We start from the raw sequence: 18443 nt of genomic DNA, 5'->3' as shown, positions 1-18443 counted from the left end.
GTAACTTCTTCCCCACCCCCCGCTAAACTTCAATCTAAACCTCAATTGAAAAGTTAAAAAAGAAAAAAAAGCACACGACCCCATCCATCCCTCCCTCCTCCCTCCCTACCTATCTATCTAAACCCTTCTATCCCCCAACAACAACAGCCAAAAAAATAAAAATCTCCAACCCAGCCTCCTCTTCTTCCTTTTTTATTGATCATCATTACCCTGAAAAGAGAAGAAAAAGAAAAAGGCGGTCACTCAACTGTGACTTAGGATTATTGAAAAAAAAAAGCAAAAAAAAGAAAGGGGAGATCTTCCCGCTACGCCGCTGTGCTGTGCCGTGGATACTAGGTAGGTAGGTACCGGGATATGGTCGATCATTGTCTTGGCTTTGGATTTGGACTTTTTTGGAATAGGAAAAAGGAAGTAAGCAGTGTGTGAACGGGTGGAGGTGAATGCATTTACGTAGGTATGTACGTATGTATGTATGTTTGGGATTTTGGAGAGGGAGGGCATCCGGTAGGGATGTGATAATTAGAAAGGCGGGGATTTAGACGCTGAGGCGGGAAACGGAGATCGAAGAAGAGACAACACGATTTCAACTCGAAGCAGATAGAAGTTAGATTATAAATCTTTTTCTTTTGTTTTTTTGACCTGGGTCATTACACTCTAGGAATATTTGGTACGTAGAGGTATGTACACGCTACTTATATATGTACATATATCAATCAATCATAATAGTATCTACGTCCGCCCCGCGCCGTAGAACACACCTACTCCTAGACCCCGTGCTGTTGACGATATACATAACATGAGTTTTTGCCCACACTTTTTCCCTTTTTTAAAAAATAAACGCCATGAACCAAGCCCCCCCGGGGCGTGGTGTGTTCATGACACGCTCACGTCGACTGTTTTCGTGATGCCTACGCCGTGCTGCATGATGAATAACTCGTCGCTATCGCGGTCGCGGTCGCGCTCGCTTCGAGTGATGCCGCTTTCGCCTCCATCCTTGATATCGTCGGAGCTGTCGCCCGGCCTGCTCGTGTTGTGGGTCGTCACCGTGACATCGTACTTCTGCCCGGTCACCGAGTGCAGTCTGATACTGTCCTGCATGTAGTAGTGGTGGTGTCTGGAGCGCGGGGTGTCGCCTGAGCTCAGCCCTGTGCGACGCGCGATGGCTTGTACGGGCCTGGAGTCGAGGATCACGGAGAGGAGTGGTCGGAGGACGGGGAGGGAGGACGCGATAAGACCGATGTTCAGCTCGATCATGTTCCAGACAGCGTATGAGTCGTTGCGACTGCTGTCGGGGTCCGTGAGGACTCTGGATTGTAGCACCGTCTTGACGATACCGGCTGTGCAGGCACTTTGGTGATGTTAGTGAGCGAGGTCCATGAAAGGATAGACAAATTCAGGGCACGTACAAGAAACCAAGACTGAGAACTCCAATCAGGGAGATTCGGACTCGGCTATTGACCTGCAGGTTCCAGATAATGGGCACGGGAAGACAGGCAAAGATAACGTCCGTGACGATGTTAATACCTAAGAGAGGGTAGTTAGTAGTGGCCGAGCACCAAAGTAACGGGGGTACTCACAACTGTTATACAGACCGATTGCAGTAAAGGTTGATTTTGAGAAACACTTTGATGACCCGGTATACGTCAGGTCCCAGACTGCCTTGACCGGAATGCACTATAAACCTAGTCAGGAACCTTCTTCTAAACCATACCCCATATCAGGAGATTGTTAAATCAATCCCCCTAATTCAAAATTCATATGTCGTTGTCCGTCAAGAAGGTACCACAACAAAATTATCTGCCCTGAAAGAGAGGATGGACTCACTGCAAAGATGAGAGTTCCGGCACATGAAATCGTAAAGAGAATCAGGAATACTAAGAATAGTCTCGTTAGCCTTCACTTCTTTGCCCATATCAAAGTCCACCTCATGCCCCCCCCATCCGCACAACCTCCTCGTCATGTTTGACCTTCCCGAGAAGCCATGTGGGCCTAAGAACCAGATATGATAAGAGGCCGGGCAAACTCACCAATCATGGAAATCAAGAAGATCTTGTAGGGTCTCGAAATGACCAGCCGGAGTAAAAAGAAAGCAATGGAGATTTTAACGAGTGAAATGCCAATCATGACAAGAAGATTGTGGAAGAACTGCCAGTGCAGCTGCTTGATTCTCTCGGACATCACAATGCCTGCCTCGTGCATTCCAATACCATGATGCGTTTCACCGATGAAGCATACCAGAACCCCAACACTGCAAAGCTGGGATGATATGAGCTGGGCGTCTCGGCACGATAAGGGGTTCTCGACTTACCATCGCCCAGATTATGATATAGTCATCGGTCCCAACTGTTTTCAGCATGAACGTCCGCACGTATAACCGCAGCAGGATGATGAGCGCAGCGAAGCCCGTGAAGGTGCCCGTGATGGCGAGAATCGAGGGAGCATTGGTCGAAGTGTCGATAGGCCCCGCGGGCGTAGACCCTGGGTTCAGTCCAGACGTCGGGGAACTCATCTTTGCTCTCGAGTTCTGGAGGGGTTTGCAAGGCTGGACCGCAGATATATCATTGACGATCCCCTCCGCAAACCCTATGGTGATCGATCGCGCTGATCCTGCTGATCCTGCTGATCGCCACCAAGAGAGTAGTAGTAGTAGTGGGTGACGAGACACTACTACACCTACGGCCGATCCTATGATGTCTTAGACGGTTGGTTAGGGAGAGGAGGGCCATGCTTTGTGGGTCGCCTCGTCTCTTGTACTTTGGACTAGAAGAGGGGATACCATCATGCCATCATCCTCTGCGGTATTATTACTCTACCCATTATTACCTCCTGATTTACCGGCCCGGCTAGGACTCTAGAGGGCAGGACGGGAAGGGTGGCGGACGCAGCCCGTGTCTACGCCGACGGTCCTGAGACGGTCCTGGGGATTTTGGGATGGAGGACCAGAGGACCAAAGGGCTGGGCCTAGATGGTTGGGCCCGGCCGTCAAGGTGTGTGCCTCACAAAAGCTTCTATTGTAGGTAACTCCCTCACTCCCAGGGGTATACCTAGAAAATATTCCACACGGGACAGTACTCTGTATACTCATACAAACAAACTGTATACTCGCCACCTATAGGGATATAGCACGTTGTACCTACTGTAGGCATGGTTGCCAATCTCCTCAGTCTCACGCTGCCGACAAAGAGCACAGTACACAGGACCCCGCAGATACTTCCACGTACGAAGCTGCAGACTTGCAGTGCAGTAACAGTTGGAAGGGTCCTGCCGAACCATCGGACTGTTCTCGCCCCAGGAACAGGGACCGAACCAGCGGGCGAGACGGCTCGAAGACGACGTGAAATAATACGAGCAGCGGTGGCAACAAGCCAGCGTATCCCGTTGCGCGGAGTGGACCGACTAGAAGAGTGGAGAGTCTCTGGAAACCTGTGAATCTGTGACTCTGAGGGATTTCAAAGCTCAGAGTCCAAGCCGCCTAGGAGGACTAATCGACGGCTCGCTTGTGCTGGGCTTCAACGTCCTTTTCGGGACTCAGCAGCCAGCTGAACTCTATTTGCCCCTCTGGTGCGACAAGCCCCGTCACCAGAAAGGAAATGCCCCGCGGCCAAAGCAGGACTAGCCGGGGGTCTCGAAGACTATGCCTTGTGCCTCCAAGCGTGAGCCTTGTAGGTGGTGTCACTGGTGTGCCCTGTGCCTTGTGCCTTGCAGACTGCAGCTTAAGAAGTTTGCAGTCTGGAGGCTTGAGTGGCTTGCGCAACAACGGAGGTTTTCCTAGTACTGTCCTCTGTACGGAGTGCAGCGTGCATGAATAACTGGAGCATTTGCGCCATCCATCTTCCTTCGTCTTCGGATCCACGGAAATCGATGGAATGGCACGTTCGCCAAGAGGACCGGCTCCCCCCACCCTTGGCCCCAAGCCGGCTTGTGCTCGCCTTGTGGAAGAATCCCTCCGTACGGGGTACTCCGTAGATGTAAGACCTGTACTTGAAGGCTTTGGAAAAACGTGTAAAGAGTCCTTGGGGCAAGTCGTTGAATTGCGGAATCACTTTAGCGGACCCCGACTTGAGACATATGGCGCAACCTGCAAGGGTCTCTTGATACTGTAAGTCTGATAAGGCATATCGACGCAGGGATATCGAACGGGCCGAGATTCGACTCTTGGGCCGTGTGGATGGAGGACAGATCCCCGGAAAAGCCTTGACGAATTGACGCATTGATCAAGGATCCATGTAATGGATACAACCTCCCGGCTAAAGCGCCGTAGCAAGGTTTGTTCCGTTGGATTTCAAATGGATATTTACTACAGTAACGTCCCGTCTGGCAAGCCACTCCAGTACTGTATCAATATCACCATCTTCTAGAACACAATCAGTGTTCCAGATATACGAACACGCCGTGAAGCCACTGGTAACCAGACCTGCTTGTTAATTTAACTAGATATTAGTCAACTCTCGGTACCACTCGCAGCTTCTGCAGTCCAAGCTATATTGGGATCAGACCGATTACTATCTGAAAAGTGAGGGTGATAGGCATATACCAAGCTCTTGGCTGCTCTTGGAGATGTCTCTGTTGCCAGAAGATAGGCTCGCTCTACTGTGGCGGGATCCATGGTTTTCTGTTTACGCCGTACGTTGTGTTGCTCCGAAGATTCAATGCCGGCAAAACCGTCGACGAATTGACCAATCGCCTAGGCGACGAGTGGGTCTAAGCCCATAATGCGTCGAGGACTCAAGGGCTTCGGCTTGAGTCCCATATCTGCAACAACGTAGCGTTGTGGCTGCTCTCATCTGCGTGATGGGGTCCTTGGAGGTTGGGCTGTGGATTCTGAGTCTCTGACCCAGAGGTTCCCCTAATGCACGTGCGCGGGTAACAATGCAAAGAGCGCTGCTGGGGACTTGCAAGTTCTGCAAGGAAGAATGGTAGAATGCCCTTGGTGTAGAAATTCCGCCCAATCGCCAGCCACGGAGCCGTTACCGTGAAAAAAACCAGGTCGCCGCCCCACTCAATCTCCTCCCTTTCCTCCTCTTCCCCTCCTCCTTCAAGCCGTACCTGGCTCCAGCATACGATAGTAACGATACGTACAGTAGCACAGCTCTCTTGCTGCTGCAGGGCCACCCTGACTGTGATCGCTTAAGCCTTGTCGCAAGGAAACTCCATGATCTGTAAAGCCTCTTGGACAAGTTGGAAGCATTGCTATGTCCCTTCCGGCAGGTCTCGAGGAAACTGCAGCCACAGGACGCGTAAGGGCCAGTTACACAGCAGCCGTGGCGTACAGTGGTTCGACGTTGCTGCGTGAGCCTCATTTCCTATACACAGGCCGGCGTGCAATTTTGCATACGAGGATTCCTCCGATGCATTACTACCCTGCAGCGTCTGCACCGTTCACCGTTGACGGCAGAGCAAGAGAAGGGGGCGCTATGTTGTATAGTATGTCGCTCGACCCAGAGAGATAGATATATGGCCTCTCAACCCCGCCCCCTCTGATCTTGCACTCTCAGAAGTAGGGGACGTGTACCTTCCGGGACCCTTCGGGGAGACCGCTGACCAGAGATCTTGGGGCCTTGATCTACCCCGTAGCGTACCGTATGCCCGTATCTTAGCAGATCTGTGCGGGTCTAGAGCAATCAACGACCAACGACAGAGCATTCCGTATATCGGCAGCTGAGACACGTGCTGAGATCAGGCCAGGAATCCTTGCTGTGTATTTGCTTTTATCTTGATGATTAAGGACTTGCAACCAGTCTGCGGCCGTCAGCCACGTTTCCCCGGAAGTCGGCTTATCAAGGCCGCGAGCTGCGAGGGAGCGAGGGAAAGTGAGTGGGAACTTGTATTGTAGTTTGTAGAAGACACGAAGGAGACGCAATGAAAATTGGGCTGCTACCTCTGTACTGTACCTTGCAGAGCGAGATCTACCTTTTGGTCGATCTTGAAGCTCTGCACATCTCTGTAGCTCTGCAGGCCACAACGCCGCCCCTGATTGGATGCCGACCTTGCTGCTGCCGGAAAAGCTATACTGTAGGATGCAAGTCCTCCGTGTGTATATCTCCGGAAGCTGTATGGCCCTGCTGCCGGTGGTCAACACCCCGTAGACTATCAGTGACTATCGGTTTCCGCATGGACTATGGCCCAGAACAGAGTCGCTTCGAGCGTTCGATCTCTTCGTTCCCCTCTTGGTTGCCCTTCTGTCCTTCCATACTACTCCACAAGGGACGTAGCCTCCGTGCAGCGTTCTCTCCTGCTCCACCTCGCCTGGCTGTATGTGTGCTTCGCACGTGGCTCCAAGCTGTCAACCAGGTGCTACCTCGTCCGCCGCCTCCAGCCCGCAAATCAAATGATACGTCGAGCGCCTCCCTTCCCAACTAAAATCTTCCGGCCTTCTGGAATTGCCCGTTTTCCTGCCCGCGCAGCTTCTTAGGCCATAAGTAATATCTACCCGACGCCACCTCCCTCGTGGCTCCTCCACTTCCTCGTGTCTTGCGTGTCCGCGTCAATCCGTCAACAACAACGAGGAGTCTCCGCCAGACAATAAAAGCGTCTCTGAGCCTCACCAAGAGCTCGAAAACGCAAAGATTGTCCGCTCCTCTTCTCCGGACTTGGATTCGCTTCTGAAGTCTTGCCAATATGCGTTTCCAAACCCCCGCACTCGGTGCGCTCGCCCTGGCAACCGCTGCCAAGGGATTCACTCCCGCCTTGACTATCGGTACTGATATCTTGGCGGCCAATGGTCTCCTGAACCTTGGCATCTATGAGTTCGAAGAAGCTCTTGCTGGCAACACCACCAACTGCACTCTGGCAAATGTCAAGATCCGGAGAGAATGGTATGTCCATCCAACACTATGTCCCTAGCCATCGACGTCCCTTCTAATGCGCCGCTAGGGGTACTCTTTCTCAAAAGGAGAGGGTTGCTTACACCGATGCCGTGCTCTGTCTGATGTCCAAGCCCGCAAGGACAAGCCCTGAGGACGCTCCAGGTGCCAAGACACGTTATGGTATGTCTTGTTGAATCAGTACCCCACTGACCTCATCTGGGAGGACAACACTGACCGTGTCTAGATGACTTTGTTTTCACGCACATCAACCAGACATTGAGCATCCATGGCACTGTGAGTCCCTAACTCATCTGATCCACAGAGCACCACTAATCCCGACAGACCAACTTCCTGTCATGGCACCGCTACTTCGTTCACACGTTCGAGCAAGCCCTCAAGGATGAGTGTGGTTACACCGGCACGCAGCCCGTACGTATTCATCTCCTCACCTGTGACAATAGGTCATGCTAACCACCTCCTCAGTACTGGAACTGGGGTAAGACTGCCTTTGACCCGGTCAACTCCTACATCTTCGATGGTAGCCCATACAGCGTGGGTGGCAACGGTGTCTATGAGCCTCATAACTGCACCAACGCTCTTCCCACCGGCCTGAACTGCATTCCTCCCGGAGAAGGTGGTGGATGTGTCGAGACCGGCCCCTTCAAGAAGTAAGCCTCCCCTCGGAAGCCCAGGACCTTATGGCGTCCTTTAGACCAGAACAGAAGACTGACAAGCCAACCAGCATGACCGTCAACCTCGGACCTATTACGCCCACCCTCGCCGAGCCTGAGGTCAAGGCCATGTCATCCTTGGGGGCCTACAACCCTCGCTGCCTGAAGCGTGACGTCTCCCAATGGGTATCCTCCCGCTTCAACACCGACCAGAACTCCACGGACCTGATCACCCAGAACACCGACATCTACTGGTTCCAGACCGTGATGCAGGGCACTTTCAACCTCGGCGAGTTCGGCGTGCACACAGGCGGCCACTTCACCATCGGCGGCGACCCTGGCGGAGATCTCTTCACCTCCCCCGGCGACCCAGCCTTCTGGCTACACCACGGTCAAATCGACCGCACCTGGTGGATCTGGCAGAACCAGGACCTGCGCAACCGCCTCTACGCCATCTCCGGCACTATCACCATCAATAACTCCCCGCCCAGCCGCAACGGCACCCTGGACGATATTCTGAGTCTTGGTGTCAACGCGGAGGATATCACGATCCGGGATGCCATGAGCACCATGCGTGGTCCCTTCTGCTATATTTACTTATAGACTTGATGTTGCATGAGCGTGTAGTATGACTGTATGAACGTGTGGAGAGATCAGATCGGGGAGGGGACGTGATCATATAGACCTGTAAATAACTGTAAACCTTGTATATTTTTAATACAAACCAACAAACACATTCAATTCGCATGCATTCGAGACGAACATGTGAACATGTGAAATGTGAAATGTGATTATCTTGAAAGTTGGGACACGAAAGTATGTTGTTGTCTGAAGGTTTTGTGTAGCTAGATAAATTCCCAATCGGGTGTTACTTCGCTCGGCACGTGCCCAATGCTCAGATAGGGGGAAGCGACGTGGGAAACAACAAAACTCCTATTAGAGATCTTATCGCGGCTCTCTATTTTGTACTACAGAACTACTACAGAGGATCGGGTTGGGGCGGGTAGATTATAGTTTAGTCTCAGGATCAAGAACAGGAACATCATGATTATGACGGTTCTTTTATGCTATGTACCAAACAAAGGCCATACATAGAAGCCTCCAAAGGAAAATATAGGAGGGGCGAGAAATCTCTATCCATCCCGCTCTGTATGCATCAGCTCATCGCAAACTCCACCCATGCTGAAAGGTAGCGCCGTGCCCTTTATCCATTGTACAATCTAGATGTGAACCCATCCAGAGATTTTCTTTCTGTTCTTCATCTCCTAATCTTCTTCTCATGGCCTCGATCCCCCATACCCCCTTCCTCACTTCTTCTCTTCCGGCTTCCCCCGTCTTCCCTCATTCCCCTGCTATCCCGCCTATCGTCGCCTCCTCGAGGATCTCTCATCTCTCTACTTCGTCCACCCCTTTCGGCTCCTCTCTCGCCGCGCTCGTTGCCTGCCCACGGGGCATCGTGGCCTTCCCTCTCCCTCCCATCGCCGCGACGACCCGTAACATCTCTCTCCCTGTCTCTCTCACGCTCCCTATCTCTCCCACCGCTAGCCATCAAATCTCGACCCGGTTCACGACCTGGATGTCTCTCATCACTCCTGCCACCATCTCTGCGTTCTCTATGCTCCCTGGATCCAGGCACGCGTTCCTCGTCCCCCGCTCCACGCTTCGCATCTCGACTTCGATCAGCGCCCGGACTGCGAGAGCTTCTCCGACTATGACGACCCGGACGATCGCGTCTTGCGCCTCTGTCACGACCCTCGTTGGGCGTACCAGTAATCAAATCCGCGCGCGCGGGATTAATGAGATCCAGGTTAGGGTCCGATCGCATAGGTGTCGGAGGGCCTGGAGGGGGAGGAGGAGCAGTGATAGGGGTGGCAGGACCACCGGAAAGAGGAGTATCTGCCGACGAGCTCAGGCGGGCTCCACGGCCGCGGACATTCATGCGATCGGGGGTATTCGCTTGTTGCAGCATAGTGTTGATGCCGGCGAGTTGACGTCTGCCGCCTCGGATTGTGCGTTCGGTGGCTGAAGCGGGCCCGGTTGGCGCTGTAAGACCATTTGTACCGGACGAGATAGGACTTGGTTGCGAGCCTCTGGGACCAGACGGTGGCATTTGTGTTGCCACTGATGGTACAGGTGGTCTGGAACGATTATTGGGATGAGCTGGTGGTGGAGCGGCATTTTCGTCTCCAAAAGCCCTTAGCCTATCTGGGTGGATGCCGGCGGGAGGTGCAGCTTGCGGTGACGATTCAGGAGGTTGGATTGCCTGTCCAAGGTGCCTTAATCTGTCTGGATGGATTCCGGCCGGGGATGCAGCCAACGGGGTACCTGGGGTGTTTGGCGCTGGATCAACCTGGCCGGAAGCAGCTCGACGAGTTTGACGAGTCGATGATGGTCCAGTAGGAACCGATTTCTCCGGTGGCGTTGGAGGACGAGGAGCTTCGGCCAGCCTACCTTCACGACGTGGCTGTGGAGCACTGACCATTCTATTACCGCGCGAATTCCTATCTCGAGGACCGGATGGGATGTCTGATACTGGGGCAGGATTCAGCCGGCCAAAATTAGGATCCGGTTGTTGCCTGCTGCTCGAATTCAGTCGTCCATGGTCAGGATCGTGGAATCTCGGAAGTTGTCCTGATTGGAATGCAGACGAATCTCGCAATCTGTCAGAAGGACCTCTTTCACCACTTCGGTCTGCAGGTCTATCACTACGTGGCCCGACAGGAGGTTGTTGACTTTCGTCAGGTCGAGCACGTGAGCTGTACGGATCCGGTAGCCCATTACGGCTCGATCGCTCGTCGTATCTCGATTCTTGATGATCTCTATCAGAAGGATATCTTCTCGGCGACTGTGGTCTAGGTCGGTCGCTCGGCTCATCGCGGATGCGTCGAGGTGAACTAGAACGCGGGGGTGTGTTCGTGATGAGCGCAGCGCGTTCTGGATTGATGAGTTCCTGTCGCTCCGGGTTTATGGGTGGTAACCTCTCTGAACTCGCAGGAGGCCCACGATCTGCCGCCGACATTCTTGGAGGAGGCATACCACTATCACGAGATAAACGACCGCTATTATCAGATGGTCGTAGGCCATTTGCGGCTCGTTCTTGATTCTCACGTGCAGACTCTGCTGTCCATCGTGGGGGAGGGTCTGGCCTAACACGGTCCCGGTCCCGATCCGAAGGTCTTCCAAAGTCTCTGGAGTTTGGTTCCATACCTCGTCGGTCGATTCCTGGACCTTCACGTGGCGGTCTATCTCCGGGTCGATCCAGTCGGCCAGAGTCTTGTAGCCGCGAGTCTCTGCCATCTCTACGATCTCCATGTCGTAATGATGGGTGTCTTTCCAGCTGACTCCGACTTGGAAATGGAGCCTCTGGTCTGTTGGGGAGGGTATGGCTTCGTTCTGGGAAGAAATTCTTCGGTACATCAGGGCGAGCTGGTATGGGTGGAGATGCTGCGGCTTTCGCTGCTTCCTTTTCCCGCAGTATTTGATCTCTCCTGGCCAAAATATCTGACTTGCGTGGTTCAACCGTAGCTGGCGCAGCCGATTCTGAAGAACTGGCTTCGGCCGGTGTGCCCGTAGGAGCAGTTGGCTTGGCCGTACTTGTATTGGCAGCTGCAGAAGTCTTGGCATCGTCGACTTCACCATCTTCAATTTCAGCCGTTGTTGGCGGTTTTGGAGCAGATGCACCGAGAGGGCTGTCGGACAATTAGTTCCGAATCAATGTGAGAGTAGTCTTTTGACTGACCTAACGCTGGACTGTGGCTTGAACTCTGGAGCTGTGGGTTTCAAGGTGGATCTCGAACTCGTGGAACTTGGTGGAGGTGTCGCCTTTGCACTCCCATTCACTTGCCCTGGTGGAGCCTAAGACATGTCAGTGAACTTGATTGTTGGTAGTATATCATAGAGAAGACATACCACATTAGAGCCAAAAGCTTGTACCATCACCCAATTCTTCGACTTCTTTTTCAGTTGTACCAATACCGCGTTTCCAGTCAGAGAAAGATCCTCGCGAACATCCTTCTCGCGTTTGGCGATGGCTTCGAGCTGCTTCATGAAACCGTTACCCATGAAGTCAATGGCAGGGAAAACGTCCGCTAGCGTTTTCAGAATTGTGATGGCATTCCGAATGTGCATCCACTCCTTCCCATCTAGACAATCGCGAAGAGCGGTATTTAGGGCTCTGTGCCATGTAAGAAGAAGGCTCTTGAAACCGATACCCTGTTTGGCATCATGTTCAAACAACCCCTTTGGTTTGCCATCAGGGTCAAGAGCTTTCGCAAAACCCGGCAAGTTTTTATTTACTCCCCAAGCTTCTTTCTCGTAAACAGCAGCATCCGCATGCCATCTAGCAAGGTCTGCAAGCACAAAACGCAGGAAGCGGCCCAAGTTCTCAGCTTCACGGATAGTGCATGAGAATATTATTGAACGAAGGCGATTGGCTCTGAAAAGGCGCCCATATAGTGAGAGGGTGCGGAAGTTAGGCGTGCTATTGTCGTGCAATAATTTGATCATCTTGAAGCAGAAGTCGGCATCGCTTGGAGACAGAATGAGACGTGGAATTAAACATCGCTCCAGGATTGCATCGCTCACGATGTCCGGTTTGATGGAAGGCTCAAACCATTGAGCTTTGCGTTTGAGCAAACGGCCCCTTCTTTGCCGGAAAGCACCGACCTGCTTCCCAAACTCGGCAGTCAGAGCAGTTCTAGTCTGATCTAGAGACTTCTTCATCTCCTCTTTTCGAGCCATACCAGCCCGGGTCATATCCGAGCGATCTTTCATTACGACTTTCTGTTCCTCCGCAATGCGTAGGATCTCTTTCTCGTAGCTGTCTTTCGGGATAGACAAATCGGGAAGAGATGCTGTCCAAAAAGTGACATAAAAGTCAGGGCTTATGGCCTTCCAAGCATCCTCAGGTTGCAAGGTGCGGATGGTGTCGATAATTGGCGCAATGACTTCGTGGAAAGCATCCGACGGCGAGCTCGTTGAGTCAGCTGCAGCAGTGACTGGCGGTGGAATAGTCTCCTTCAATTCTGCCTGCACATCGTCCTCCTTAGCAGCAGGGGTGCCGTTCTCAGGAAGAGGAGAAGCTTTGCCCTGGTCATTATTTGCCTGGACTTCAGTTCCGCCTTCCATAGCAACATCGTCATCGGTATCTATCTTGGCTGGCGACGGTTCAGGCAAGGCTGCAACAGCTTCGGTAGCACCGTTTAAAGCCGGGGACGCAACGCTTGATATACGACTGGCAAGACTTGCACGACCTATCATAAATGCGAGAGGCGGCTCCAAGCCAAACTCTGTGAGAAGCTCTGGAACTCCGGGAACATATCTGTCGAACTCTTCCACTTCAAGGTTACTCCGGAGTAGATCAAGATACTGGAACAAGATCAACTGTGTGTCATCAATCATTGTCGAAAGTAGCTTGATGTGCGCCTCCTCGTCGGCTATGGAATAGATCGCCGACTGCCTGTGTTGCGCAATTGCAAGGAGTAGTTGGCCCACGAGTTTCGTATCAATGAGAGCCCTCATCAATCTCTTGGCCGTCTTTGTCGACTCGTAACGCTTGTCTTGTAGATGGATGAGTGTCTGCTTCCTAAGGAGTTCGCCGCCAGTCATAGCAGTAAGTTGGGCCTCGGTGAAGTCTGTATCTGGGACCACACCCGCCATTTGCGCAATCAGCTCTTTCAATATGACAAGATCCGTGGAATTCCCTCGGAATAGCTGATCATTCACATATCGAATTATCGGAGTTGGGTTCATGATCGAGTAACGTCGGAAGACTTTCCCAGCGAACCGTGAGAGAGCTAACAACCATCGGCTTGGAAGCAACGAAAACTCCGAGTTGTTTCTGTTTCTCTGTTTTCCTCCCAGCGAGCTCATGAGCGACCACACAAGAACGTCATAACCCAGATCGGAAAAGTACTTTGCGCATTCCACAACTACCTCGGTAAGATTCGTGTATGCTTCAATCTGGCCCAAGGCAACACTGAACACCACACCTGGAGAAGCGTAGGCGGACTTTGCAAGGCTCCGAGCCATAGCTGGAATATTATTCATGCTGATCCGCTTCATCGTACTCAATGTCTCAAGCCTTGTCCTATTGAATGCGACTCTGATGGCTGGCAATCGTGACGTTTGGCCCTCGAACCATTCGGCGTAGATATTGTACCTCACAGAAAGAGGGTAGTACCGGAGCATGTCGTAGATTTCATTGACAACGCTCGTATTGGACTTCGTAAGGCTGAGGGCGGGGACGAGGAGTCGCTTGAGCAAGTCCTGCCATCTGTCGAGGTTGTGCTGGGAAGAGTCGGTCGCAAGGCTTCGCGCACCAATTCTAGCAAATTTGGAGAGCAAAGCTGCATCTCTTCCAATGTTGACACCAGAATAGTTCAGGAGTGTACCGCAGAGGGTGAATACATCATCGACATTCTGACAGACCGGCACATTATCTGCCCATTCATCCCAATAAAACCGGTAAGAATTACCCTCGTTCGTGTCGAATTTGTCTGGAAACGGCCAGCGTAGTTGTTTTCGAATAGGCGTTTGAACCAAGCGAACTTGACCTTTTGGTACCCCGCTTTGGTCAAGATCTGCCACACGCTTCGTTGGGCATTCAGGATCTTGGTTTGAAGAAGGGCGGGACATATCATATACGTCCTTAATCGAATGGTGCAAAATACGATGGATCAAATCGAGAAGTTCGGGATATGCCTCGGGGAGCCATGGGAAACGGCCAAGGATGAACAAAGACTCTGGTATGGCGCCAATAGTTAAGAGACAGGTAAGTAACTGGACCTTCTGATCCATAGGCTCAGGCGGCTTGTCTTCATCCACGACCTCTACTTTTGCAGCAGGGTCGGCCTTTGCTGTAGCTGGTTCACGAGTTCGACCTCCGTTTGGCAATGTGTCGTCCACGAGCGCTCCTGCGGTCATTAATGCGTTCATCGCTCCTCCGGGTCGATTCATTCTCTCCTTCTCCTCCAATTCTTTCATCCTTGTCTCTCTAACCTTTTCCATATCTTCATCGAGAGGCCATAGATGCGGATACAGATCTCTGAGAGATATGAATCCAATCTTTATCAACAGAGCAGTAAGATAGATCAGGTTCGCCGGTAGAACATCGTCTTTGTCACGAGCGTCGGAGGCATAGAAACGTAACTTGAATCCGAGTAACTGAGCAGCAATTCGATTCCCTGGGGGCGGGTAAGTCCCCGTTCCTTCAATCCATTTACGGTCTGCATTAGGTTCTGCATCCTCAGATTTCTCACTGAGAATGCGTTCTTTCGTCTCCGGATCGATGACCTGCCTTCCTCCAAGTTCAAAAAAGGCGTCTAATCCAACCTCGCGAGCTCTAGCCCAAAATTCCGTGTCCCTACTAAGTCTTTGCTGTTTTGAAAGCTCCTCGTCTTCTTCGGTTGTTGTCCAGCCAGGAGAGCTAGGTAAAGCCCATGTAGGAAGCCCGGAACATTTCGCTGTAGCAACACCATCTGCCTCTCCGGTTCTTGGCCACCATGAGCTAACCCTCAGAAGCTTGATGAAGAATCGATAATGCTTTATGAGAACAGCGGCAAAGACGTCGAGTGTAATATCCAGAACCCTACCGACATCCAGGTCGAATGTGCCTATAAGCCCTTTGACCTTTTCAAAGGCATCCTCGACGGCTTCAGCGGATGGCGGCTCACTTCCACTCGTAGTGAAAAGCTCGGTGACTAGTTTGGAATAGCCCTCAGTCTCTTCTCGCAGAAGATTGTAGTTCGCCTGTCTGTAAAGAAGGTGCGTAGCTTGTCGAATGCCCACGCGGATGAAGGTATCTCGAGTCAGACCAAGGTTCTGAACAAGAAGAGCATCAAGCTTCAGGCGCATAGCCATTGGGGATACTCCAGTCGCCACGCAGAAGGTACGTAAAACCGGAGGGAACTTTCCAGGCTCGTTCAGGCCAGGTTCCGCATCGCAGACCATCGACAGGGTATCAATGAAAAGCGTCTGTGGATCAAAAGCGTTTGCAGAATCATCTGCGGGTGCGGTCTCTGGTCCCAATATCTCACCAACACAACTGCCGGCATCTGTTGCATCTAATCGGACGTCGAGAGTCGCTCGTATCAATTCTTGAAAGATCGTAGTAAGACCGACCGTGTCTTCGTCGACACGCGCTTGAATACCCGCAGTTACCACCTCCTGTCTGCCACTTATTTCCCAGGAAGACATTCGGTCGGTTGTAAGGTATTCATAATCGAAAGGAGCTGGGTCCGGTCTGAGGACAGGACTGACTGTCTCGACGACTGGAGTCGGGGTCGGGGTCTGCGGGGTCTGCGTTGCGCTGGGTGGTCTTGGAGGAGGGGACATTGGACCAGGCGTCGGCGCGGATCTCGCTGGCACGGCGGGCTTGTTTGGATTGCTGTCTCGACCATCCCGACCGTCATTTCGGCGTCCTCTTCCTCCTCCCGGGCCATTTTGCCCTCCGCGACTCGGTCGTCTTCCACCTCCCTCCCGAATGTCACCTCTATCATGCTGACCTAAACTGGTATTCCCAGGCCGATGCGGCGAGGGTCGATTCTCCCCGGCGTCGACGGATGACCTGTCGGTTCTCTTACGCTTTCCTGGAGCCATGTCCACCGCGATTTGTGATTCTTCTCAATTCTTGCACATGTGTGGGGAATTGGAGCTTCAAAGATGTAGCTTCGAAGCTTGACGGCGAGAAGGATCGTGCGGCAAGCACAGGCGCAGAATGGTTTTGTTAGATGGGTATCATCAGGGTCGCCTCTTGCTGCAGATGACGGCGTCGAGCAGCAGTAACGAGGAATGTGGAGAGAATGAGATCGAGGTGAAGAGACACCTTTTGGGAGACAATGAACAATTCATTCACTTCCTTTCTCTAGCTCGCGTTTACGACCAACGCGGGATTTTACGCTAATCCGCTTGCGCCTTAGCGCGCACCGGCGAAAGTTCAGAGTTCAAACGGTGATGATTCGGGCGGCGGGAAGGCTGAAAAATTGTCGCGAGGGACGTTTTTGCCTTTCGAGCCTTTGCTTGACTTTGCTTGACTTTACGGAGGAGATATATATCGGGATCAGAAGAGCCTCTCACCTCGAACATCCTACTTGTTATCCTTCGCTCGTTCCAATGCCATCCAGTTCGGAGCCAGATGGCTCAAGTGCGCAGCCTCTAAAATATGGTCAGTCACCCCCGCCAAAGGTGCCCCTCCATGAGAACAAGATAACTGAATACGTCCAAGAAAGAACCCACCAGCAGCCCGAAAACCCATTCGCAGCGCTCATCCCTGACCAGACGATCGCGATCATTCCTTCGTTCACCCTCGAGTCCGGCGTAACCTTGCACAACGTCCCATTAGCTTACACCACGAGAGGGGAGCTCTCCCCCAACCGCGACAATGCTATGGTTATCTGCCATGCCTTGACAGGCAGCGCAGATGTCAGTGACTGGTGGGGTCCGCTTCTGGGCGGCCCAGGTCGGGCGTTTGATATCTCGAGGTTCTTTGTTATATGCATGAACAGCTTGGGTAGTCCGTATGGCAGCGCGAGTCCTGTCACATACAAGGATGGAAACCCCGAAAATGGAAGATATGGACCCGAGTTTCCCTTGACTACCATAAGAGACGATGTCAAGTGAGTTGACACAGCTCTGGTCTCCTGCAATATGCTTATCCTGTTGCAGTCTTCACAAGTTACTCCTAGACGAGCTGGGCGTAAAGCAGGTTGCGGCGGTCATAGGAGGGTCTATGGGAGGGATGTTGGTATTGGAATGGGCATACTTCGGAAAGGACTACGTACGATCAATCGTTCCCATCGCTACATCCAGCAGACATAGCGCATGGGGTATCAGCTGGGGAGAAGCCCAGAGGCAGAGCATCTACGCGGACCCCAAGTACGACGATGGATACTACCCCTTCTCCGACCCTCCCACGACAGGTCTCGGAGCAGCTCGCATGTCGGCCCTCCTCACATACCGAAGCCGCAACTCCTTCGAAGCAAGATTCGGCAGGAATATCCCCGACGCCTCGAAGCAGCAAACCATCAGCGGGGACCAGAACCCCTCTACGCCCTCCGAGATGCACTTCGCCATCCACAACGACGGGCACACGCCGACCCGCTCCCCCCTCTCCCGACCCGGCAGCTCAACCGCGCTCTCCACCTTCACCGATCCCCAATTCCACGGCGCCACGCCCTCGCCCTCCTCGCCCCCAGCCTCTCAGCGTCCCACATCCACCTATTTCTCCGCGCAGTCCTATTTGCGGTACCAAGGATCCAAATTCGTCAAGCGCTTCGACAGCAACTGCTACATCGCCATAACTCGAAAACTCGACACCCACGACATCTCACGGTACCGCGTGTCCCCCACCGACCCAACCCCGATCCGCAGCGCGCTCTCGCAAATCAGCCAGCCCGCGCTGGTCCTCGGCATCGAGAGCGACGGCCTCTTCACCTTCGACGAGCAGCAAGAACTAGCCGCTGGGATCCCAGATGCAAGGTTACGCAAGATCGATTCGCCTGAGGGTCATGATGCTTTCCTGCTTCAGTTCGAGCAGGTCAATAGACATATTCTGGAGTTTCTAAATGATGTCTTGCCCGATATTATGATGGGACCTGGGAGGGTGGAAGTGGGTGCTGAGGAGGGCGTGGGTAAAGTTACGAAGAGTAGTACGTTTGGTGAGGCGGAGGTTGATGATATTACGGCTTGGTAGCATATCTAGATATACATAAGGAACCTAGCATACCCATCATGATAGCTTAATACACGAGATGAAGACGAGACGAGACGAGACATCTATCCCCTCTTGTGTGCAGCAAGAAGAATATACATCTACAGTGTACCTCCTTAGTAAAGTGAGTAAGTAAGTAGGTACCTAGTTAATGCATATATGCCCGTCTCATAAGGAGACCTATTCTTGTCCTTCTGCTTCTTGTTTGTTTGTTTCTATCCATAAATAAAACATATATTCATCAATCACCCCCCCCCC

General features: G+C 52.5%; 5 protein-coding genes across 5 annotated transcripts; 3 read left to right on the top strand and 2 right to left on the bottom strand.

Moving 5' to 3' along the window:
• Positions 1–873: 873 nt before the first annotated feature.
• Positions 874–2882, bottom strand: M430DRAFT_144289 (hypothetical protein; the record flags this gene model as incomplete). Its single annotated transcript, XM_024862881.1, has 6 exons — positions 2309–2882; positions 2028–2256; positions 1825–1874; positions 1578–1674; positions 1407–1524; positions 874–1348 (listed from the first exon to the last, which is right to left on the bottom strand). The coding sequence occupies exons 1-6, from the start codon at positions 2507–2509 to the stop codon at positions 874–876; spliced, it is 1170 nt and encodes a 389-aa protein (XP_024718201.1). The 5' UTR covers positions 2510–2882.
• A 2869-nt stretch (positions 2883–5751) lies between these two features.
• On the top strand, positions 5752–6489 carry M430DRAFT_167994 (hypothetical protein). Its single transcript, XM_024863525.1, has one exon. The coding sequence runs from the start codon at positions 5860–5862 to the stop codon at positions 6358–6360; it is 501 nt and encodes a 166-aa protein (XP_024718200.1). The 5' UTR covers positions 5752–5859; the 3' UTR covers positions 6361–6489.
• Positions 6313–8212, top strand: M430DRAFT_144286 (hypothetical protein). Its single transcript, XM_024862880.1, has 6 exons — positions 6313–6815; positions 6874–6986; positions 7051–7100; positions 7149–7235; positions 7290–7474; positions 7549–8212. The coding sequence occupies exons 1-6, from the start codon at positions 6619–6621 to the stop codon at positions 8078–8080; spliced, it is 1164 nt and encodes a 387-aa protein (XP_024718199.1). The 5' UTR covers positions 6313–6618; the 3' UTR covers positions 8081–8212.
• Positions 8213–8735: 523 nt separating this feature from the next.
• M430DRAFT_144282 (hypothetical protein) lies at positions 8736–16117 on the bottom strand (the record flags this gene model as incomplete). The annotated part of the gene is made up of 3 exons (XM_024862879.1): positions 11387–16117; positions 11217–11332; positions 8736–11166 (listed from the first exon to the last, which is right to left on the bottom strand). The coding sequence occupies exons 1-3, from the start codon at positions 16073–16075 to the stop codon at positions 8736–8738; spliced, it is 7236 nt and encodes a 2411-aa protein (XP_024718198.1). The 5' UTR covers positions 16076–16117.
• Positions 16118–16462: 345 nt separating this feature from the next.
• Positions 16463–18254, top strand: M430DRAFT_68481 (hypothetical protein). The gene is made up of 3 exons (XM_024869354.1): positions 16463–16640; positions 16701–17091; positions 17141–18254. Exons 1-3 carry the CDS (start codon positions 16589–16591, stop codon positions 18165–18167), a joined length of 1470 nt encoding a protein of 489 aa, XP_024718197.1. The 5' UTR covers positions 16463–16588; the 3' UTR covers positions 18168–18254.
• The last annotated feature ends 189 nt before the right edge of the window (positions 18255–18443 follow it).

The sequence above is a fragment of the Amorphotheca resinae genome (assembly GCF_003019875.1).
Source record: "Amorphotheca resinae ATCC 22711 unplaced genomic scaffold M430scaffold_10, whole genome shotgun sequence".
Lineage (NCBI taxonomy): Eukaryota > Fungi > Ascomycota > Leotiomycetes > Helotiales > Amorphothecaceae > Amorphotheca > Amorphotheca resinae.
Note: the sequence above shows the minus strand (reverse complement) of the source record. Positions and strands in the feature narration are given on the sequence as shown.